Below are 25,838 nucleotides of genomic sequence, written 5' to 3'. Positions count from 1 at the left end.
AAAATGGAATAACAAGTAATCAAACAGTCGCATGTACGCCAAAATGGTATCAATGTAAACTACAGCTTGCCCCGCAAAAATAAGCCCTCACATCGCTCAATTGACAGAAAATTAAAAAAGTTATGGCTCTCAGAATATGGCGACAAAAATATTATTTTTTAGCAAATAGTGGTAAAGTGGTAAAACAATAAAAAAAGCATTAACTTAGTATCGCCGTAATCGTATCAACCCGTAGAATAAGGTAAACATGGAGTTTTTACCACCTGATGGACGCCGTAAAAACAAAACCCCCCAAAATATGGCGTAATCGTTGTTTTTTTGCCCATTTCACCGCACACAAAAAAAAAATTTCAGTCTCCTAGTACAATAAATGGCATGAAAAATTACAACATGTCCAGGAAAAAACAATACGGTTATGTCGCCGAAAAAATAAAAAGTATGGCTTTTGGAAGGAGAGGAGTAAAGGACGAAAACGAAAAAAAATGAAGATTGGCCGTGTCCTTAAGGGGTTAAATAAATTCAGCCCATAACGTTGGACTGCGCATGTTCCTAAATTTAAATGAATTTGCCTAATATTTGAAAAGTTGTATGCTCTTATATTAAAGGGGTTTTCCCATCAGTGACATTTATGACATATCCAAAGGATATGTCATAAATGTCAGATAGATGCGGGTCCTACCTCTGGGACCCACACCTATCTCTAGAACGGGGCCCCCTAAACCCCGTTCTACCTTTTTCTGCTCCCTCCGCCTCCCCGGTCACTTCCTGACTATATGGTCGAGAGTTACGAAAACATTGTAACTCGCTGAGCTACGCTGTTTCCGTAACTCCCATAGTAGTGAATGGCAGTTACAGAAGCAGCGTAGCATGCGAGCTACACTGTTTGCATAACTCCCATTCAGTTCTATGGGACTTACGGAAACAGTATAGCTCAGCGAGTTATGCTGTTTCCTAAGTCATAGACGGAATTAACCTGCTCCTGCCGCAACACAGAGTGGCAGAACAGGGTTTAGGGGGCTCCGTTCTAGAGATAGGTGCGGGTCCCAGAGGGACCCGCATCTATCTGACATTTATGACATATCCTGTATGTATGTCATAAATGTCTTTCATGGGTAAACCACTTTAAAGCCATAATTAGCCATAATTGCTTAAAGATGCATATAGACAAATAACGTCAATATTTGGATGTGTATATATCCGAATGGTATTTAAGACAGATATAACTGTACCAAGCAAAAAAATTTCATATATGAACTAAGGTCAGACCACATTCTTGACTTCTGACAGGGAAGGAGATGTGGTCATGGAATATAATGTCATTATCAATACATAAAGTGACACGTAGTTACAGATATTTTGTAGCAGTAAAATATAATATTATAAATATCACGGAGAAATAATCTATGTTTATAGAAAAACAGTATAGGTGAAGTGTTAATTTAGGCCAGATGCACTCAGCAATTAAAGCCGTTGTAAATTCCATTTGTAAAAGTTTCTAGATTGCCTTTCCCACGTCCTAAAGATAGCTGAGGGACTTCCCAAAACGGAATATTATATGGCTTGTCGGCATGATGGGATCTCGTGTCTCAAAATGGTGGTGTTTAATTCTGTCTTAATCTTACTGATATACCGAAAGATACGTCTTCTAAGCTTTTCGAGGGATTTACCCACATATAGCCTAGGACAGGGGAATCTAGCGATCTAGACTACTACTGTCTACCTACAGGTAATGAACTCCCATATAGTATATTTGGCCTAGTCAACCAGATTAACAAATTCTTTGATAGTTGGCATACATTTACACAGAGCTGATTCTAGCTTTTCTGCTGCCTGAGGTGAAAACTGAAATGGCGCCCCACAGATTTTGATTGACACCCCTCTGGCATGCCCAGGGTGTGTGCCCAAGTAGTACAAGGCAATGGCAAATCCGAGAAAGTTGGAGCAGACTGGTAGTGATATATAACAGCCGGGGGGATGTCAATCAAGCATGGAAAGGTGGGTTTGGAGGCAGGACTATGTGACTCTTCAGGATAGTGAACCATGACCCTTTAATGAGTAATTTGCATATAGTGTGCGCCGTTTTAAAATTAGATTTTATAGATTTTGCTGCATCTGAAAAAACATACAAGGGAATGTTTTAGAAATATGGTCAAGGTTCAAGGGGTTAAAACTACCTGACAAGTTCCCATTAAATATAAAATGAATTGAAAACAATTCCATCTGCCCTCAATATTTATAAAAATATCCTACATAATTACAGCATCAGAACCAAGTTCTGACATATACGGCTCAAGAACCAAGCCCAATACATATATACAGCACCAGAGCAAACCTCAGTACATATATACAGCCCCAGAACCAAGCTCAGTACATATTGTGACAACTTGGGGACCACTTAGCTCATGAGATCGCCATCTCCCGGGTGAGATGGTTGGCACACATAGAAAGTTCACTCCAAAAAGGTTTAAACCAGCCGCAGCTAGCTTTATTGTCTTCACAACAGCAGTCAGTGGTACAACAATAAACATACAAAATAAACCCTAGGCCGTCCAGCCTCTAACTAACACATTCAGTGTCCCTCACTACGTGACACTGAGCCTTGTGCCCAGCACCTCAAAACCTTCAGTTTTACCTCACACGGTGGTGACTCTCACAGGCTAGCATGCCTGTCTTCCCCAGACTGAGAGCCCTGTGTGAACAGCACACACCTGATATAAAGAGCCGTCTCAGGTGGAGCCTAACTAGGCTCATCAGACAGCCCAAGCACCAGCAGAGCAAACCCTCTCTGCTGTACATGCTCCCTGGTTGCTTAAAACCTGAGTTTCTGCACCGTCCAGTAGCTGCACTGCTACAATATATACAACACCAGAACCAAGCTCATATACATGTACAGCATCAGAACCAAGCTCATAACATATATACAGCTCTAGAACAAAGCTTAGTACATTTATACAACACCAGAACTAAACTCAGTACTTAAATACAGCACCAGAACTAAGCTCATTACATATATACAGCTCCAGAACCAAGCTCAGTGCATAAATACAGCACCAGAACCAAGCTCAGTACATAAATACAACCCCAGAACCAAGCTCATACATATATACAGCATCAGAGCCAAGCTCATAACATATATACAGCTCCAGAACCAAGCTCATACATATATCCAACACCAGAACCAAACTCAAAACATATATACAGCTCCAGAACCAAGCTTAGTACATAAATACAACACTAGCACAAATACAGCTCAATTTAGTACAACCCCTGCCATACAGGTTTGTATGGTGTAAAACTACAGCTCCCAGCATAACCCGAACAATGGTAAGGATATGCTGGGAGTTGCTGTTTAAAAAAAACACATCATACCACCCATCATCTCGCTGCAGATCATACAGTGACTGCAGTACTGATTAGAGGCAGAATAAACATTTACACGAAGTGACTCACCGGTGACGTCTTTTCAGATTCTAGTTGTTATTTTTCTCTTTTCTTCTCCATCTGGTCCAGACATCTATGATGACTACTCCCGGCCACAGCCCATTTCTGCAGTGTGCCGCTTAGATGTCTTCAGCTTCTCACTTTTCAAACATTTCTGCACCTATAAACGAAGATAAAATGGGTGCCACACACTACGCCACTAAATATAATAGTGCATACACTGCACCTCTAATTATAATAGCACAATACACTGTGTCCCTGATTATAATAGCACAATACACTGTGTTCCTGTTTATAATAGCACCATACACTGTGTCGCTGATTGTAATAGCACCATACACTGTGTCGCTGATTGTAATAGCATCATACACTGTGTCCCAATAGGATTGACACGGTACCAGAATTCAGACTTCGATAGCGTTACTTAGAGTAGTATTGCGATACTCGATACCAAAACGATACTTTGCCAACAATAATAATCCTACAAAAATGTCCTTCCATTTTCTGATATGAGGCACATGGTGTTATCAATTTTGAACCTCCATGTGCCTCATATTAATTGCAATTAACCCCATCATGTACCTCACACATTAACCCAATGTTGCCCATTATGACTGAGCGAGGTACTTGATGGGATCACTTACTATAATTATAATGGGCAACATTGGGTTAATTTGCGAGGGAATTGGTAGGGTTAATTAATATTAGGCCTTATTCAAATGGCTGTGTTTGGTCCGTAATATACGTACCGTATGTGGCACGCATTTCCTGGACCGAACACAGTTCAGGAAGCCGGGCTCCTAACGTCAGTTATCTATAATGCTAGGAGTCCCTGCCTCTTCGTGGGAATACTGTCCTGTATTGTAATAATGTTTACATAAAGCGCAGCTCCCATATCGATGAGAGCCCACAGTGTGATCTAATTTTCAACTAAGTGCACATCTACTATATATTAAATAAATAAATGTTATTACATTTATAATTTAATGTGGTAGTGAGGGGTCCTTCTGTGCTCTTTTGGGCAATCGTTTCTATTTTTATATCTATTAACAGGCGCCACTTTATTAAGAGGCATAAAACTGTGATTGGACATAAAAAAAAAAAGTTGTACTCATCTCCCCGCTCCGCTTTTCCCATCAGTCTCCTACATCACGCCCTAGCGAAGGTCTGCAGCACATGCAAGGTCCATACAAATGTCCCTTCTTAGTTAATGTTATCAAGTTTACGAGCATTTTGGACTTATATTTGAGCTGCAAGTACGATTCCAAATATGTTCATATATTCATTCATATATACTGTATATACACACTGAGCCTTTTGTTCCCACAGAACCATGGGCTCCAGGAAAATTGTAGCCTCCTACATAAAAATGGCAGATGTAGTCTACATTTAGTGCCTTTCTGCTAAGAGGATGGATTGGTGGGGTAGGCAAGCATCTAAAGCGCTATTGAGGACTTTAAATAGGGGAGGGGTGCAATTTAGGATTTTAAAAAAATTCTTTATATTCAACTTGCTTTGTACAGCCTCCTGTCCCTAGACTAATGGAAAGTGCTTATTGGTGCGAGAATTATGGTCCAAATACGACTAAATAATGCATAAATAATTCTCCAATACATTATCCATATAATACTGCTATGTGCAGCCTATATAATACCACCATACAGCACTCACAGAATATTGCCATATAGTACAAAAATAATATTGCCCTACAGTGCCCAAATAATACGCAATATCCATATAATACTCCCATAAAGCATAGCATTGCAATTCATTGCCCAAGTAATTCTGCCATAAACCAATACATAATACAGGGTGATTGTAGGGTTAACTTTAATCTAGGATGGTAAAAGGGTTAATGGTAATATCACTGCAAGCCTAAATACCACTGCAGGCCTAAAGCAGTAAAGGGATTAATGGTGACATCCCTTGTGGTCTAGGGTAGTGAAAACGTTAATGTTTAACCATTTACCTGTCATGTATTTACTCCATATATTCAGGCCGGGGTGGGGTTCTGTAGCCACGGGCATATGAGATATGTCCTGATTGTCAAAGCCTCTAAATAGATTAAGCTTGCAGCTGTCGCCACAATTTTGGTCTTGTTTTCAAATCAAGAATCTTGGCTTTAAAACAGGAGGATGATCCATTGACAAGGAGGCTCCCGTTCGCTCCCACAAGGTGGGAGGGGGGACACATGTAGGCAGTATGAAGTAAGGAGTTGTGCATCTAAGGCCTTGTTCACATCTGCTTTGTAGGCTCCGTTAGGGGCCTCTGTCGCAGATTCGTCCAAAATTACCGAAATGTGAATTTTTTTGTATTTTTCTTTGATGCTAATTTGCATGAAGGCATCTGTGGCTGGAAAGTGCTGGGAGGCATTTTGGCAATTTGACAGATGTCGATTTTCAGAAAATCCATGGTGATGGGGGTATAATATGATTATTTTTTTTTATAATTAAGGTTGCTTTTGTACATGTCAGAAGTGTGAAAATTGTCCCGGCTACCAGCAGTACCCATTACATTCATTACATTGGTTTGGACACCTTTGAACCCGCTCAAGCTCTAAAATTTATTTCTTGTGCACCAGAAATAATGCACAATGTTCGATGTGTTGTCTGACTAGTGATTTATAAAGAATTTTCTCGTCATGTGTATCTATGGCTGTTTTCATGCACCCCCTGATCCTATAAGCCTTGGCAGCAACTGCCTGACACCGTGAAAAACGCGAGTTGCTCAAAAAAACGTCTGAAAATCAGGAGCTGTTTTCCCTTGAAAACAGGTCCGTATTTTCAGACGTTTTTTGCTAACATGTATGAACATACCCTAACTTTACAGTTTGGTACCATCTGCCATCATTCTTCTCGATATGCTGTAACAAATTATTGACATCACTTTTCATTCTCTCATAGCAAATAAAGATATTTTTTATTTAACTAACTGAAGAATCAGAACGAGATAAGCTAAAAACAAAAATTCCCAACAAATAAATATAAATATATATATATGAATATATATATGACCCCTAAATAATGTTAATAGGAAGTTGTTAACTGGAGGTCAAGAGTAGGCAAAGCTACTAAATGGGTTCTTTAGCTCTGTATATATATATATATAAAAGAAAAAGAATAGCTGAATTAATTAAAGAACTCCCAGCAAAAATGTTGTGGGCCTCTGGTTTGTAATTGAGGTCGCATAAATGGTATTGTGGTTAGAAAACTCACCTATTGGTTTATCTTGTAGTTTCAACCTCCGTCCGGACTGTCGTAAGGTCACATGACCTCTGCTCTGAATAACTAAATCTTATACGTCTTTTGTGTTTGCAAGCGGTCGGTCTCTCTATAAGACTCACATCGAGGCTCAAGGTTCTAACCACAGTATCATTTATGTCCCCTCAATTACAAACAGGGTGGCCTAAAACATTTTTTACTGGAAGTGCTTCTTTAACGCCTTAACAACTAGTCCTATTTGGGCCTTAATGACCAAACCATTTTTTTTTATTTTTTCATCCTCACATTCCAAGAGCCATAACTTTTTTTTTTTTTCTTCGATGTAGCTGTATCTCTTTAGCGGGACAAGTTGAATTTTTCAATGGCACCATTTTGGGGTTCATATAAATTAATGATTTTGCTCTTTTGGAAAGGAACGCATAAAAATACAGGAATTCTGCCATTCTTTTTTTCTCTGTTTCCCATGTGGTAAAAATAACATTTTAACTTTATTCTACAGGTCGGTTTGAATGCGGCAATACTAAATATGTTTAGTTTTTTTTACATTTTAGTATTTTTGCACCATAAAACATGTTTTATGGAAAAAAAAGTCATTTTTGTCTCGCCACACTCAAAGATCTATAACTTTTTTTATGTTTCCATCAATTTAGCCGTATGAGGGTTTGTTTTTTGCAGGATGGGTTCTAGTTTTTAATTATGCCATTTTGGTGTACATATAAGTTAGTGAGTAAGTTTTATAATTTTTTTGGTGGGGGGAAATCAAAAAGCAGCAACTACGCCAATGACTTTTGCCCGTTTTTTTATGCCACGGTCCAACTAATTAGTTATATCTGTTTTATGGTCCGTTTATGGTCCGTTACGATAGCCGTGGTACCACATATGTTTTTGTTTTTATTACAGTGACCAATTTTTAGTGAAATCTAATAATTTTAATGAAAAAGGGTTTAATTAATTAATTTATTGGGGGTACTTTTTAATTTTTATTAAACTTTATTAAACTTCATTTTACTTTTTATTTCTCCCACTAGGGACAAATCGCTTGTATAATACTTTGGAAAGCACTACTGTCTGTCAATGTAAAACTGACAGGTAACCTATTAGGCCATGGCTCTGTTACTGATGGCAGACCTTGGAGCCTTTATTAGGCCCATTGATATATTACTATCTCACTGATAACCAAGGTTTTCGTTCCGTTAAATTGTAAAAATGACTGCCTGATTTGAACGATTAAAATAATTATTTTAATCGTTCAAATCAGGCAGTCACCTTTATTAGGCCCCCGGTTGCCATGGTAACCATCGGTGCCCCTTGATCACATTGAGGGTGTTCTGATGGGGTGACCGAGAGAGCGATCTCTCTCTGTCAAACACCTTAGATGCTGAAGTCACTATTGACCGCAGCATCTAAGGGGTTAAACTGCCAGAATAAGAGTTCTATTCAATTTCGGCAGTTGTGGCAAGGGTCTGGCTGTGTATAGCAGCTATTCCCCTGCCATTGAATCTCATGGGTACAGAGGCAGTACCCACGAGATTCGAATGATGAATATATACGTCACAACGCGGGAACTAGCACCTGCTCGAGACAGATAAATCCGTCGTTCGTCGCTAAAAGTAATTTCTGTACACCAATATGTCGAAATTCTCTAGTGACTGGTATAGTGCCAAAGGACTGTTGGAGGGCAAATGTGGTGCCCATTTTCAAAAAGGGCTCTTGGTCTTCCCTAAGTAATTATAGATTAGTAAGTTTAACATCTTTTGTGGAGAACAACGTTATAGGGGGCTCTTATGGGACTATACACAGGAGTATGTAACAGAAAAATTGTATTATAAGTTATAGCCAGCTTGGTTTTTCTAAAAACAGAAGTTGTCAAACCAACTTGATTTGGTGTTTTTAAGTGGTGAGTAAAAGCTTGTACAGAGGGGTAGCCATGGATGTAGCGTTTTTGGACTTTGCATTTGACACTGTCCCTCATAGACATCTAAAGGGCAAATTAAGTTCTATAGGTTTAGAAAGTATAGTTTGTTATTGGATTGAAAATTGGCTCAATGACCGTATCCAGAGAGTTGTGGTCAATGATTCCTACTCTGAATGGCCACAAGTTATAGGTGGTGTACCCCAGGGTTCAGTGCTGGGACCACTATTATTCAACTTATTTATTAGTGCTCTAGAGGAAGGGATTAATAGCACAGATTCTGTTTTTGCACATGACACCAAGCGATATAGTATAGTTTAGTCTACGTTCATAAATTATAAGCAGACTTGGACACAATGAGTGTTTGGGATCCACTTGGCAAATAAGATTTAATGTGGATAAATGTAAAGTTTATCATCTGGTTACTAATCTGCATGCATCATATGTCCTAGAAGGAGTAAAACTGGGAGAGTCACTTGTTGGGAAACTTGTTGGAGGTCTGAGCTCACAGACTGTCTTGAAAGAAAACTTCTTATATACGGTACTTCTATGACGTATCAGAAGTTTTTAAAAAGCAGAAGTGCACTTTAATATGCAAATAGGGAAAGTGCTTAAGAAAGCTATTATATTTTTCATACTAATATGGATATGTTTGAATATATAATGTATATTATCTTTCTATTAGTATTTTTTTTTTCTATGCAGCTCCGTCCAGCAACAACTGTGTATGAACTGGCAAAAAATTTTAATTTGGAAGTGTCAATGTTTGAGAGACTGATCAGAATGGGCATCCCATACGTTCGCCTTAACTATCAAGTAAGTCCTGAGTGAAAATATGGTGTGGTGTATGATACCTAATTTATAGTCTTTAAAGTGTAACCAGGGCCAGATTAAGGTTTGTGGAGACCCCATGGCAATAAAATTGGTGGGAGCCCCTGTCTTATCAAACTGTAGGAGAGGGGGCCCCTGTCCTGCCTGACTGTAAGAGAGGTGGTTACACATGCGCATGGCCCTCTCCACTGAAGTAAATGGGAGATATGGAGATAGGCAAGCCAAGCAGCCATCAGGGGATCCACGTTTTCCTAAGAGAGATGAGAGTCTCAGAAGTGTATACACTACCCATATAAATAGTGACTGCCTATGGCAAAACAAGAAAATGCTGTTCCCCATAGTTTTAAAAGAGAAGGGGGCTTTTAAATATAACTTGAGGGGGGGCGGAGCTTGCCGAGCAAGGTGATGGACGTGTAATCCCGGCGCTCCACACTACATCCATCGATTCCTCAGGATATTGCCCACTTTTTTCGGCTAAAATGGTGAAGACAGGTCGGGACAAGTCTAAGGAACATGCAGGTACCCCCAGATCCCATAAACAGTCGTCCGACATGGACAAATACTTCGGCAAAAAGATGCCGCCTGCAGAGAGCAGATCCAAGATGGCGCCGTCATCTTCCCGCTGTGAACAGGGAGAGGATTCAGATAGCTCATGTGCGCCTTCAGACTCGGCGGGGGATGCAGACTCTGTACCGATATCTAGGGCTTATCTAAAGAAAACACTGCTCCAGGCGCTTATGCCTGTTATGAAAGACTTATCAGACATCAAAACCGATATGCATCACATTGGCCATAGAGTAATGGCGCTGGAGGAAGCTCACATTTCTACTGCTAAATTTGGTGCTTCAGTTCACCAGGAGCTTTCTGCTCATCACATGCACTTGAATAATCTCTATCTTCACATGGAAGATCAGGAACACCGTAGTAGACGGAGGAATGTTCGCCTCCGGGGTATTTCCGAGTCAATTGACCATGATGCCTTACCTGCTGTGGTGGACTCTATTTTTCGCTCATTAGTAGGTCCCGAGCTGGCTTTGGATATCACAGTAGAAAGGGTACATCGAGCCCTTCGTCCCAGGCCTGGGGCTGGTGAACCTCCACGTGACGTCATCTGTGGGATTTTGAGCTATGTTCACACGGCGGCCATTTTAAGAGCTGCAAGAGATGCTCCGGAAGTAGTGTATGAAGGGACTAAGATCTTAGTCTTCCAAGACCTGGCTGCGAGCACATTGGCCAAACGCCGCATTCTGAAGCCGGTTACAGAGGCGCTACGTGCTAAGAAACTACCTGTTCGTTGGCTGTATCCATTCGGCCTTGCTACGATGAAAGATGGCCGGCAGATCACCATCCGCACACCTGGAGATCTGGATATTGCATGGAAAAAGCTGGGGATAGAGCCTATGGAGATTCCGTCCTGGATGCCGGTGTCGCTGGATTTGGGAATGCCTTCAGTGCAAGAACCGTGGCAACCTACTCCCAAGCCCAAGTCTCCGAGAGGCAAGAAGACGCGTATGGCAGAGGACACTTGAATGATGTCTTAAAGTGAATTAGTTTAAATTTCATCACAGAAATGTTGGGATTGTTTGTATATGTTGGGCATTATATTTTACTCAGGTAAACCCAATACACTGTGGCATATTCACCGTGATAAGGGGGAGGATGGTGTATCATGGTTCTATTGGAGGTTGGAAGCGATTGTTATATTATGGGTAAAGTTGGCCATGACTTATACTCCCTATATGTATCTGTATTTCTCTCAACTCTCCAATATAATCATACGGTGTTTCAATTTAGTATTAATATGTGAATCAGTATTCGGTTTATGTCTTACGAGTTATGAAGAATTGGTGCGATGTTTTGTACAAAATGGCAACTTTCTTCTCCCCCCCCCACCCCTCTGGCAGGGGATCTGTTGGATGCTTAGTTGCATCATGATAGCATCTCCTATTTCCGGGATGATACGGAGGTTTCCTTTTGATACCATTCCTTATTATTTGGTTGTTATTCGTTTTATTGTTGATTTGGTCTTATCTCCCTGGTGGTGGCACTTAACAAACGTACCTGCAGTCAAGATGGTTCTAAACGTAAAATATCATGGGTAGACTACGTATTGGCTCCTTCAATGTGAAGGGGTTGAACTCTCCTCAAAAGAGATCTCGTATTTTTAATTCCTTAAAGTTTAATACTCCGGATGTCTTAATGCTGCAAGAAACTAATTTCCGGCCTACACATATTCCAAACTTATCTACACAATCATATACACAATGGTTTCATAGCACTTACTCTTCCAAATCGAGGGGGGTTTCTATTGCTATACACAAGGACACTCCTTTTAAAGTAGAAGCTTCTTTGCTGGATCCTATGGGAAGGTTTGTTTTCTTGAAGGGACACATCTCTAACACAAAGTTTACGATAGCAGCTGTATATGCACCTAATGTTGGACAATTAACGTGGTTGCGCAAAACTCTTTGTTCTCTTAAAACGTTTAGCGAGGGATATCTTGTTTTTGGGGGAGATCTTAATGTATCTTTGGACTCTGCTCTGGATTCCACCTCATCTAGTACGAGGTTTTCCATACCTGCTATGCGTCGCCTTAAACTTATCCTGTCACAACTAGGGTTAGTAGATGCCTGGCGTGTTAAGAATCCGTCCTTAAAAGACTTTACTTTTTACTCTACACCACACGAGACTTATCATAGAATTGACTATATATTCATTCCTATGGTCCTTGTTCCCTCGCTACTTCAAGCGGATATAGGAAGTATTACGGTCTCGGACCATGCTCCAATATCGCTTTCCTTAGAGTTGCTTAATTTACCTCGTAGGGAATGGACCTGGAGATTGAACGATACCATTATTGCAAACAAAGAGCATAGTCAAGCACTTGCCCTAAAAATAGAGGAATTCTATGGCTTTAATGACACTCCGCAAATCTCCAGACCAATTCTCTGGGAGACGCAAAAAGCCTTTATGAGGGGAGAACTTATTGCCCTGTCCTCGCGTGTTAAAAAACAAAGGAATGCTCAAATTCTAGACTTACTCCATAAGATAACTCAAATAGAATTATCACATAAAAATTCTAACTCGTCTGAGGATTATAGGGAATTAAGTCAGTTACGTCAGGAACTGAAGGACCATATGAATGTAAAAGCGGCTAAGGCTTTTTTGGCCGCTCAAAGTCACATGTATCTTCATGGAGACAAAGGCTCCAAATTGATGACCCGTCTGATCCGACAAAAACAGTCCAAAACATTTATTGAGACCATAAAAGATGACAAAGGGGCAAGGGTGACTACTACTCCGCTTATAGCAAAGACCTTTCAATCCTTTTATTCTTCACTGTATAATTTGGGAAACCCGGTGGGGAACTTGGGGTTGACACCACAGGAGAAGACTAGCAAAATAAGGAGTTTTTTAGATTCTATCTCGGTACCTGGCCTCTCTGAGTTGGACTGTGGAGAGCTCCTGGCGCCTATCACTAAAGAGGAGGTTGAGAAAGTGTTGCATTCAATACCGTCTGGGAAAAGCCCGGGGCCGGACGGTCTACCTATGTCGTACTATAAAAAATTTAGTCAGCAATTAATACCAAAGTTTGTGGAAGTATGTAATTCTCTGATGAAGGGTGCTTCACTACCTAAGCAAGCATTGGAAGCTTTTATAACTATTCTTCCTAAAGAGGGGAAGGATCTAGAATGCTGTGGGAGCTATAGGCCTATCTCGCTCTTGAATTGTGATGTGAAGTGGTGGGCTAAAATTCTGTCTCTTCGCATTCAACCATTATTGCCGAAACTAATAAATGAAGAACAGGTGGGATTTGTGAAGGGTCGGGAAGGTAGGCACAATGTGAGCAGGGTATTGCATGCTATATGTCAAATAAGGCTCCGGGGGCACTCTATGGTTCTTCTTGGTACTGACGCAGAGAAGGCGTTTGATAGGGTCTGTTGGGAGTACATGAGAGCTGCTTTATTTAAATTTAATTTTCCTCCTGTGTTTATTGATGCCATATTTTCTCTATATACCTCCCCATCTGCTAGAATTCAAGTGAACGGTTCTTTGTCAGATTATTTTTCTATTACGAATGGAACACGTCAAGGTTGCCCCTTGTCCCCGTCTCTGTTCTGTATGGTGATGGAGACATTACTTGCGAAATTACGACAGACCGTTGGGATTGAAGGATTGAAGATAGGGAGTTATACTCATAAACTGGCAGCCTTTGCAGATGATTTGCTATTGATGATTACAAATCCACTCGAGGCCTTTCCAAAAATAATAGACGTCTTTAATGAATTTGGAGAGATATCTAACTTTAAGATTAATTATGATAAGTCGGAGGCCTTGGGCATTAATGTACCGATTGGTCAGCTCTTGGTTCTGAAATCTATGTCGCCCTTTAAATGGCCTTCGCAGGCTATTAAATACTTGGGGATAATGATTTCAGCTGATGTATCCCAGCTTTTCATACTTAATTTTAAACCCCTTCTCTCCAGGATTCATAGATATATATCCCAATTGAACATACCTTATGTCTCTTGGATAGGACGGAAAAATTTATTGGCGACTTATGTGCTCCCACAGATCCTGTATATGCTGCAAAGTCTGCCTATTGAGCTGCCAAATAGCTTTTTCAACAGTTTCAGGAGTCTTTTTGTTAAGTTCTTGTGGAAGGAGAAGCATCCCAGGTTGGCTTATCGGCTACTTACTCTTAAAAAAACGCAGGGAGGGATGGCATTGCCTGACTTAAAAACACTATGAAGCGGTCCAGTTGTCTCGATGGTCACAATTAGCTAATTTGTCTGTAGGGGCTCTTCATTTGGATATGGAAAGAGCGCTCCTCTCGGAGGACTTAGCTCATTTGTTGTGGGTGAAATTACCATTACCTCCACCAAAGGTATTGGTTAGTGTACTGACTAGGGGAATGCTTAAAGTTTGTCAGAAATCGGGTGCTTTGGCTATGTCTAGTGGAAATCTTTCTTCATTGGCCCCATTGGCGGTTCTACCACATTATGTAAATAAAACGCAAAGTATGAGTTCTTCAATGTGGCAGACACTTAAAAATTACAAAGTAGCGGAGATATTGGATGCAGCAGTCCTACCTGAATTGGACGTTCTTAGGACAAGACTTAGGGGAAATGATCCGAATCCTTCTCTTCATAAGGTTAAGGTCCCCTTTCTACATCAACTTAATTTTAAATCAGTATGTCGTAAATTTTTGTCAGCTAATCTAAGCTTATATCCAGACCCTACGTGGCTTGAAAATTATTCTCTCTTACCCAATACCCCGACTAAGCCTCTGTCTAAGATACATTCTGGTCTCCTCCTACAACGAGCTCCATCTAAACCACATTTCATTAGAGAGTGGGAAGTCGAGCTGGGCTCTATTTTCTCGCAAATGGAGATTGATCTGATACTCTCTCACTCTCACGGGTTCTCTAGATGTGTGAGGTACCAGGAAAATTCGTACAAATTGGTGACAAGATGGTATAGGACACCTGCTTATCTTTATAGAATACATCTAGTTAGCACAGACGTTTGTTGGAGATGTGGCCTGGAGAAAGGGACGCTTGCACACATATGGTGGTCTTGTCCTAAAATTAAGAATTTCTGGAAAGAGGTGGAAATAGTTATAGGCAAGATAACAGGAAATAATATCCGGTTAACCCCGGAGTTGGTTTTGTTGTGGTTACCAGTGAAAGATTTTACGCCTTCAAAAAAGAATTTGATAACTTTTCTGGTGGCCACTGCAAAACTTCTAATTCCCTTATACTGGAGGAAAACAGATCCCCCTACGATAGAGGTCTGGTGGTCTAAAATGCATCAACTATATAGACTAGAGGAGTTGGTAGGCTGGAATACTTTTACAAGGGAAAGTTTTCTTAAGACATGGCAACCATGGAAGCAATATCTAGAAAATTTACCTAGAAACAATCCAAGAGGCCCTGTTTTGCTTAGGTAAATTAATATATGGGGATTACGGGATGAATAATTTCTATACCATGATACTGGATTTATTTTGACGGACGAGGCCAGGGACGCAGCAAGATGCTGACATTCCATAACTTTCCCACCACCAGGGAGACTGTATGTTTTTGTACTGTATCTATCCTTTTATGTAATATTATTTCCTCTCCTTTAATTTTGTGTTTTTTGTGAGCACACAGTAGGTTACTGATATTTGACGTGTAATGCATGTCTCTGTTTTTCTTTCACATTATATTTCATGAAGATATGTCGGGAAGTATCCCTTTTGCTTAGAGACAATTCTTTCTAAAGATATTCGAAATTTTTGTAACCTGCTACATTGTAAGATTGTTACTACGATGGATGTAAGGACTGTTTTATATGGTTGTTTTCTATGTTATTATCCTTAATAAAAGAGAATTTATAAAAAAAAAAAATATAACTTGAGGACATTTTAAATTTTGCTACAGACCTCGGTTTCTGAGGACAGATAATGTAGTCATTTTTACCTGCAGTCCTCTGTAACACCACAGATAACACTCAGTGATAACTTTCTGAGTACAGATGCTGTAGTTGACGTTACCTGCAGTCCTATGTAACATCACATATAACACAGTGATAACTCTCTGAGTACAGATAATGTAGTAGATATCACCTACAGTCCTATGTTACACCACAGATAACACACAGTGATAAATCTGAGTAAAGATAATGTAGTAGATGTTACCTGCAGCCCTATGTAACACCCCAGATATCACACTCTGATAACTATACCCACACATATATAAACACACACACAGAGACATACATATATACACACACACACACACACACACACACACACACACACACTAACATAAAGACATATATACACATATACACACATACTGGAACATATACACACACAGACACAGAGACACATAGACACTTACCATCTCTCCTTGCTGACAGGATCACAGGCTTCTTGCAGGATGGGCTGTGGGCGGAGCTTCCTCCTCTGCTTTTGTTTAATCCGTGTGTATAACTAGGAGCAGAGGACAGAACAAAGGCAGAGCCCAGTGGAGCCCAGTGGCATGTAGGGGGCATGTGCAAAAAAACAACTTGTTCCACCAAAAGAACAAGCCCTCATACAGCTATGTTGATGGAGAAAAAAAGGTTATGGCTCTCGAAATGCAATGATAAAAAAAACTTGCTGCTTACTGAAGGCCCAGAATAGGCTACGTTCTTAAGGGGTTAAATTATTCTTATAAAAACCTCAAATAAAAAAGTAAATAAAGCCTATATACAAAAACCTTCCTTCATTCACTCAGATAAACACTCTCCACTGCTTGACTGTTTCATATGGGATTTAGACCAGGTTCTCACAGAGAAGTTTAGTGCAGTTTTTGGATGTGTTATCTTTAGACAAAGCCAGGAGAAAATCATAAAGGAAAAACCAGTATGAAGGAAAGACTGGTATTTTTTCTTTTTTAGATTTACTCCTTGTTTTGACGGAAAGTAAATGCATCAAAAACTGCATTGCCTAAATCTGGCCTAATTGTCCCAGAGGGAATAAAAGGAGATACAGCCAGATAAAATAGGGGCAACAAACTATCCCTCTCAACATTCAAATTATTTCCTCTAGTAATTTTGCACCCTCAAACCATAGTGGGAACCACCAAATATAATTTATCTAGGTAAGCCTATATTTTTAGTAGTTGCTTTCCCCTGAGAAACTTCATAAAAATACTGATAGTGCCCTCACAAGTGAAACTTTTGTTGCCTTTTACAAATTTGCTTCTCAGCGTGGCCCCTTCAAGTCCCATTCCATCTATATGTTCTGCTGTTCTTTAAGGTTATTATGTCCGTTTAATCCTACTTTTGGAGGTGGATCTATTTTATATTTATTAATAGTTCCTCTTAACAGTTTCTCTTTCTTTTTTTTTCTTTTTAGCATCGAATGAGGCCAGAGATAGCGAAGCTACTAACACCACACATTTATGAAAAACTGGAGAATCATGAATCTGTTCATGAATATGACAATGTAAAGGTACTGCTTTACCTCTACTTTTATTGGGAACAATAAGCGGAAGCTACAGTTTATAAGATCCTGTTTAACTCTGTGTCGCTCAGACCCACGGAGTGATCCAGGATTGAAATCTAGGAAGTGCTGGAAAAAAACAGCTTGCAATTTGTGCAAATTTTTCTATATTTGCTCATACCCCTCCCCATTCTCTTAGATATGTAAGTCACACTTCTAACAATAGAAAGAAAATAAAGGTGGAATACGGAAACACCTAATAGCACTGTTAGGGGCAGGCGTACAGTTGCTATTTCAGTTATGGACAAGTGTACACATTACTGTACTACTATACAAACAACAATATAACATTGAATGCTGCTCAATGCCGTTCACAATCGATTCCGTCAGCTCCCTGTCAGGGAATAGAATTAGATTTTATCAGAACTAAGCTTAAAAGTGTATTCAAGCTTTCAGGAGAGGATGGAGAGAGGCTAGAGATGAGCCAAGAGGGAGCTGGTCTGACTAAATTGATAGTGAACGGCATTGAGCAGTTTGTTTTGTATTAGAATACATGCAAGCCTCAGAAGCCAAACCGTTCAAACATCTTAATTAAAACTAATTAAATAAAGGTTTTCTTCCCCATAATACGTGAAATAAGAAAACAATTAATCCAATGGTGTCCACAGCATTTAAAACCCTTCTTCCTGCTGCTACCAACAATACTATGCCTGCTTTAGATATTGTGCCTGCTGGTACCCCAAGTTAATCAACCATGGTACACCAGTTTTCTCACCCAAAAGTTGCCATTTGTACTGCAAATTGCAACTTTTAGACTTATTACACTGCCATTGTAATGATGGGGGTAGGGAAACGGACAATTGAGCCCTAATCTACCCGCCACTCTGTCCCTGCCTACTTGCAACGACCCGCCTTAGGCGACGGGGTACAACTGGGCAGCGGTCCCTACGCTCAGTAAGTGCACGAGACAAACAGACAAGGGTACACAAAGCTAAGGGAAATGGGGCAGTTGCCCACGGCAACACCGTGAGCAACAAGAGTGGTGAACGAGCCGAGTCAAACCAGGAGTGAACGAGGTACCAAACGCAGAGCAGGAGAGTAGTCAGTAAGCCAGGGTCTGTATGGAGCAGGATCAAATAGTTAGAAGCTGTAGCTGGGCCAGGAAACCACACGAGAAGAATCACAAGCAAAGGAGGAACAGGAAAGGCAGGTATAAATAGACAGAGGGCGGGAGCTAGCTCCGTCTGGCCAGGCTGCGATAGGCTCTCCCGCTCCTAAGCCTGCCATCCTGAGTGGTGGAAGATGGAGTCAGTCTCACAGACATAGACTCAGGTGCAGACTGATTACCTATGGGCGTATACACAGAAGTTGTGCCTGGCAGATCTGACAAATTGTCAAAGCATGCTGAAAGCTGTAGTTCCACAAACAATGGTGCCCCAACCACTATCAGCGACCTAAGTAGAAAATGCAGGACAGTGGCAAGGAGGGACCTCAATTCAGACCCCAAATCATACCCCAAAAGACCATATCCCAAAATGAATTCAGACATCAGACTAGACCCCAAAAATTTAGACAGACCCTAGACCAAACACCAAAATTAACCCAAAATGAATCAAGACCTCAGGCCAGACCCTAAAATGAATTAATACACAAGACCTTGAAATCCAGACACCAAACCAGTGGAAAAACAAAAATTCAGACCCGCGACACCTCCAATTATTTACTGCCCCCTTCCTGCTTCCTTCCTGCTTCGTCGCTCCCAGGTCCTTTTCAAATCCTAGTGCCACTGCATACCGTGAGGTGATGCTGAGCAATATGTATTGGATTTCATTTGTATCACTAATACAAATCAGATATAATAGAAAACGGCGATTTAAATGCAAAAATGGTAGTGCATTTAAGAAGTGGTGCTCGCCTAAACCCCCCTCACCCACCACAAATCAGCCACGGCATCATCATTGCTTAGGGTATGTTCACATGGCATATGTTTGGGGCAGAAAAATACCAGGCTGATTTCAAGAGAAAACAGCCTCTGAATCCAGGCATTTTTGGAGCTGATTTTCAAAGCGTTTTTGGTGTTTGCAAGAGTATTTTGAGGCGTATTTTTCTAAGTGTGTTTTGTAGAGTCAATGGAACATCAGCTCCAAAAAACCCTAAGGATGGGTTCACACGACCATGTTACGTCCGTAATGGACGGAACGTATTTCGGCCACAAGTCCCGGACTGAACACACTGCAGGGAGCCGGGCTCCTAGCATCATAGATATGTACGATGCTAGGAGTTCCTGCCTCTCCGTGGAACTACTGTCCCGTACTGAAGACATGATTACAGTACGGGACAGTTGTCCTGCAGCGAGGCAGGGACTCCTAGCATCGTACATAACTATGATGCTAGGAGCCCGGCTCCCTGCAGTGTGTTCGGTCCGGGACTTGCGGCCGAAATACGTTAAGTCCATTACGGACGTTACATGGTCGTGTGAATCCAGCCTTAGGCTGGGTTCACACGACCTATTTTCTGACGTAAACGAGACGTATTATGCCTCGTTTTACGTCTGAAAATAGGGCTACAATACGTCGGCAAACATCTGCCCATTCATTTGAATGGGTTTGCCGACGTACTGTGCAGACAACCTGTCATTTACGCGTCGTTGTTTGACAGCTGTCAAACGACGACGCGTAAAAAATACAGCCTCGTCAAAATAAGTTCAGGACACTTCTTTCAGACGTAATTTGAACCGTTCTTCATTGAACTCAATGAAGCACAGCTCAAAATTTACGGCTGTCAGAGAAGCCTAGCAAAATGCGAGGAGGAGCAATTACTTCTGAAACGAGGCAGCTGTTTTCTCCTGAAAACAGTGTCATTTCAGACGTAAAAGCCTGCTACCGTGTGCACATACCCTAAATAAGTGACATGCCACTTTTTTTTACAAGGCATATTTTTACAAGGTGTTTTTCTAAAACCGCAGCATATAAATACGCCTCTCTACACAGTATATTTTCCATTGAAATCAATGGTTAATTGTTTGCAGGCATATTTTAAGTGTATTTTGGAGCGTTATACAAGCATTTTATGCTCCGAAATATGCCTGAAAATAAGCCGTGTGAACATACCCTTAGAATGGCCACTAATACTGACAGTACTGATCCTAACATGCATATACTGTATGATATCTCACGGGACGGATATGCTGCGTAAAAACCACGCAGTGTATCCGACCTAGAACCTGCAGTTCATTGCGTCCGAAAACCACACCGTTTTTACGGATGAAATTCCGCAAAGGAAAGCAGCGGTAAAAACCGCTCTTACTTGCGTAGGTCGTTGTTATAGCGACGCGTCCCACCATCGCAGTCCGATGGGGGCAGCTATGGGGGCATTAGACTGTATGGGGGCAGCTATGTGGCATTATACTGTATTGGGGCATTTGTGTTGGCTTTATACTGTATGGGTGCATCTATGGGGGCATTATACTGTATGGTGGCAGTTATGGGGGCATTATACTGTATGGTGGCAGCTATGGAGGCATTATACTGAATGTGGCAGCTATGGGGGCATTATACTCTATGGTGGCAGCTATGGAGTAATTATACTGTATGGTGGCAGCTAGAGGGCATTATACTGTGTGGGGCAGCTATTTGGCATTATACTGTGTGGGAGGCACTATATGGGAGCATGATACTGTGTGGGCTAAACTTGGTGTAAGGGCGGGGATTGAGCGGGATTAGAGGTGTGGCTTAAAATAAAACATTTGCCACGCCGCAGTTGTCCCTCTTTGCGATACTTGAAAGTTTGGAGGTATGTAGATGTTTCATGATAAGTGTGACAAGATTGGGTGACCACCCGTTGGGTAATCATGTACTGCTTTGCAGACAGCAAGTATAACGGTGTGTTCTTTGACAACTGTCATGGTTTGGGGGTTGTACAGTCTGGCATCCAGATGTCCAGTACTATCGAGGGTATTTGTTCTAACTCTATTATACCCCCCACCCTTGTACACCCTGTGTGACTACTGCATTGCATTATATTCACATTTATTACACACACGCTAAATAGACAATAATATACATAGGTCATCATGGCTACATAGAACATTTTAATAATGTTTAATTAATTTCCAAATGCATAATTAACTTTCCAAAATGCTAATGAACTATCTCCTACCTATTTTTTTTTTTTTTATCTTACATAGGGTGTTTGCCACAATCTGTTTTTTGTGGACCATAACCATCTTGAAGACCATATCAGTGAAGGCAAGAGTCATCAGAATGTCCATGAGGCCACTTTTGTGAAGTCGCTTTGCCTCTATTTCATACATCAGGGCTACTCTCCATCACAGATAACAATACTCACTACTTATTCTGGACAGCTTCATTGTTTACAGGAAATGATGCCCAAAGCTCAATTTGAGGGAGTCAGGGTTTGTGTGGTTGATAAATATCAAGGAGAGGAAAATGAAATTATTATCTTGTCACTAGTAAGAAGCAATTTAGCGGGCAATGTTGGTTTCCTTAAAATACCAAACCGGGTTTGTGTTGCATTATCAAGAGCAAAGAAAGGATTATTTTGTATAGGAAACATGCAAATACTATCAAAAGTTCCACTCTGGAAAAAAATCAATGAAGTGTTAAAAGAAAATGGACAAATTGGGAAAGAGCTTCAGGTGCAATGTGTCAATCATCCAAACACCACAACTTGCTTGTCAACTTCTGAAGACTTTGATAATGTCCCAGAGGGTGGTTGCATGATACCTTGTGAATATAGACTAGATTGTGGGCATGTCTGTGCCCTTCGGTGCCACCCTTATGATCCTAAACATATGATCATTAAATGTAAAAAGCCTTGTCTCATGATTTCCTGCAGAGAAGGTCATAAGTGTAAGAAAATATGTAGTGAGCCTTGTGGAGACTGTGAGGAGTTGGTGCCAAAACAGATTCCTATTTGTAGACACATTCAAGATTTACCATGTTTTAAGACTCCAGTGAAATCAGATTGCAAAGAGCCTTGCACCAAAATCTTTTCATGTGGCCATTCCTGTAGCAGTTTATGTGGAGCTTCCTGCCCTACAGAGTGTACTGCGGATGTGCCTATTACTCTAATATGTGGTCACATATTTAACAGTGCATGCTTTATGAAATCGACTGTTTTTGTACAAATTGATTGTTCGGAAGATAATTTGTTTGTTGGACTTTGCAATATTTGCCATGGAATTAGAACAGGAAAAACACTGTACGCTCATCTAATGAGTGAAATGAAAACCCATTCATTGTACTGTATAGGCAGATATAGTCCAGGCAGAGGTTCTTCCATTTACCACAGCAGCAAATGTTCTTTTCCCAAAGAGGAAACAAGAATAGTTAATCAATGGCAGCATGAGTTGGAGAAGTTTGTCCAAAAGCATGAAGCTATATTTGCTGAGGTACATAATGCTAGCCAAATGATTGAAGAAATTAAGCATATGCAAAAGACAATATCACAGATGATACTTGCAAGTGAAAAAATACAACTTTTATTTAAAATTGGCTTTAGTAAAAGTAAGCTAAAAGATCTCATTTTGGAAGTATCACAGCCAGATGTGGCCACATTTACATTTCATGATTACAAGAATTATCAGACTATAAAGGAGTCCATCAAATTAAAAAGCTTACAGGAGGCAGCAGAAAGCAATGAGCTGGAAGATAATACGGATATAATTTCCATATTAACCAGTAAAAGAAGTATTCTTACCACAAACATGTGGAGCCCTAGCTGGTATGAGTAACATAGGTTAAAAAAAAAAGACATTTAGTTCAGCCTATTGTCCTGCAATGTTGATCCAAGTCAGAATTCCAGGATCAATGACCCATCTCCAGTAATCTACTACCCATTAGGGTACGAACGCACACAGTGTAAACACTGCAGATTTTCCGCAATGGTTTAATTGCGGAAAATATGCAGTGTATTACAGTAGCAGAAGTGTGGGTGAGAGTTCAACTAATCTCGTCCCCACACAGCGGAAAAATACTACCGGAAAAAACGCACATAAATTTACCTGTAGTGCGGTTTCTTCAACCGCAGCATTTCAATCAATGCTGCGTAATCGCAGCTCTTCTGTTGCGGGTTTTCCCATTGAATTCAATGGGATGCTTAAACACTCAACAAAGTGGTGTGTGTTGCGACATTTGCAGCAGAATCACAGCGATTCCACCGCAAAAATCGCAAGTAAGAAAAATAATAATAAAGTTATACTTACCCAAAGTTCCTTGATTCTTATGCAGTCCAGCCTCCTGTGATGACATTTCATCCCATGTGACCGCTACAGCCAATCACAGGCTGCAGCGGTCACATGGCCTGCAACGTCATCCCAGGAGGCCGGACTGCGAGCAGAGAAGGGGGGGGGTAAGTATGAACAGTTTTTTTTATTTTTGCGGCTCTGCTTTACGCAGCGGAAATTCATCCGGAAAAACGCACCACAATGCGGTGCGATTTTTCGGACGTCATTCCCTGCAGAGTTCAGGGCAGATACACTGCGCAGCTTGACCCGCCCTGAACATGCTTTGTGTGTTCGTACCCTTACTGGTAAAATTGTTACTTTCAAGAAAGTCATCTAGGCCCCTTTTGAACTCTTTCAATGAATCAACCATGACAACTTCCTCTGGCAGAGCATTCCATAGTTTCGCAGCTCTTACAATAAAGAAACCCTTCTATGTTAGTGTAGAAACTTTCTCTCCACTAGACTTCGTGCAGAGTGTAGCTAGGGGGTCTACCAGGGCCTGTGTCCCAGGTGCTGGGTGCAAGGGGGGTGCCAACAAGCCACTATGCCTTGGGGGCAGCAAACTGAACCCTTGCCCTGGGTGAAGGAAAGCCTGGCCACGGCATTTCATAGTGAATATCTTCGTTATAGTTACAGTCCTGGGTATAAATAGACCATAAGGCAGATCTCTGTATTTACCTTTGACATATTTGTACACAGTCACCTCTCCGTCTTTTCTCTAAACGAAATAACCCCAATTTTGATAATTTTTCTGGGTACTGCCATCCACCATTTATTATTTTAGTTGCCCGCCTTTCAACTTTCTCAACCTCTACTAGGTCTTTCTTGTACACTGGTGATCAAAATTGTACACAATATTCTATATAAAGTCTGGCTGGTGATTTGTAAACTAGGAGAAGAACTATGCTCTCATCATGTGTACTTTTGCCATTTTGTTAAACTCCATGATCTTATTTGCCTTGTCAGCAACAATCTGACACTGTTTGCTACAGATAAATTTACTGTTGATCATAACCCTCCATTTCCATGTGTAGTAAATGTTATTGTATTAGACAAACTGTATTTTTGACGTAGATTTTTTTAAAGGTGTGTGGCAAAGTATACTATGTTCAAATATATATCAAAACTATTCCATTTTGGTACTCATGTGCTTGTAATAAAGAATATGTATACCTTTGCACTAAATCTTTTTCTATTGTTTATTTGCTTACTAAATGCAAAAATGTGCAACTTTTTAAATAGTCTTCATTTAAAACTTCCTACCATTTGGCTGCTAGTCTGTGTAACTCCTTCACCGAGCTGGTGTCCTGCAAATTCTGACATAAATCTGACTGCAAACTGCTCCTGTCGGGGTTGTTCGTCTGCTCTACTCCTACTTTCTCTTAGTGTTAAAGATGACAGCAGGGAGGGGAAGGAGGTTGTACACGGCAGATCAGTGTGTGGAGAGGGGTAAAAGCATCCAAGTGTCCAGGGACGGCCAGGGGTGATACTGTAGGGTGTACAGAAATAGCAGGATTGCACTCAGGCCTGTGTGGGCTCAAAAACCAGGCCTGTGTGGGCTCCCAGGCCAGTGTGGGCTCAAAAAGTCTCTATGCTAACTATTGATAGTTGGAGGCCCATGTCACAGATTTTGCATTGGGCGCAGGAGCTTTAACAAAGAAAAGGCAATTGCCAGCCTGCACCATGAGTAGTGAGATCACACAGGTGAACCATACTAGGAGGGTGGGATTCCATGTAAGATATCCTAGTAAAAAAGAGGAAGGTAATGAAACTCTATGGGATTAACTATCTCTTCTTTATTCCCAAAACGTACAGGATGAGAACATGCTTACAGACAGACAGACAGACAGACAGACGGATTAAGTATATAGCTTATGCGTTTCAGATTACACTAACCCCTACTCATAGCATATGATGTAACATCAAACATAGCACATTTAAATAGTAAAAACAAGAAAATCAGGATAAAATCAACAGAACATGTGATTCCGAACAGGTGGTCCACAGTTTGGTACATATGCAGGGGATAGGTTTCCTATCACTATATGAATGACAATGGGGCTATTTTAGACACTACAACCATTTGTTAAAATAATGTAACATCTTGACATAAGACCGGTAAATATCTGAAAATAATTTTATTGATCTAATTGAATTCACAGCTAAACTGTGTCCCCTACAACGATATTTTAGGTTCTTTTTCTATTT

The 25,838-nt window shown here is 40.7% G+C and overlaps 1 protein-coding gene across 2 annotated transcripts in view; it reads left to right on the top strand.

Moving 5' to 3' along the window:
• Positions 1 to 25,135, top strand: part of LOC142651760 (NFX1-type zinc finger-containing protein 1-like) — a 100,625-nt gene extending 75,490 nt beyond the window's left edge. For both annotated transcript variants that reach the window (XM_075826820.1, XM_075826819.1), the window contains exons 16-18: positions 9,280 to 9,390; positions 17,297 to 17,392; positions 21,570 to 25,135. In XM_075826820.1, coding sequence (XP_075682935.1) covers positions 9,280 to 9,390; positions 17,297 to 17,392; positions 21,570 to 23,138 — 1,776 coding nt within the window. In that variant the 3' untranslated portion in view covers positions 23,139 to 25,135. The remainder of the gene's footprint in view (positions 1 to 9,279; positions 9,391 to 17,296; positions 17,393 to 21,569) is intronic.
• Positions 25,136 to 25,838: the final 703 nt, after the last annotated feature.

This window comes from Rhinoderma darwinii, chromosome 5, assembly GCF_050947455.1.
Source record: "Rhinoderma darwinii isolate aRhiDar2 chromosome 5, aRhiDar2.hap1, whole genome shotgun sequence".
NCBI classification, from domain to species: Eukaryota; Metazoa; Chordata; class Amphibia; order Anura; family Rhinodermatidae; genus Rhinoderma; species Rhinoderma darwinii.
This window is presented reverse-complemented; position numbering and strand designations above follow the sequence as displayed.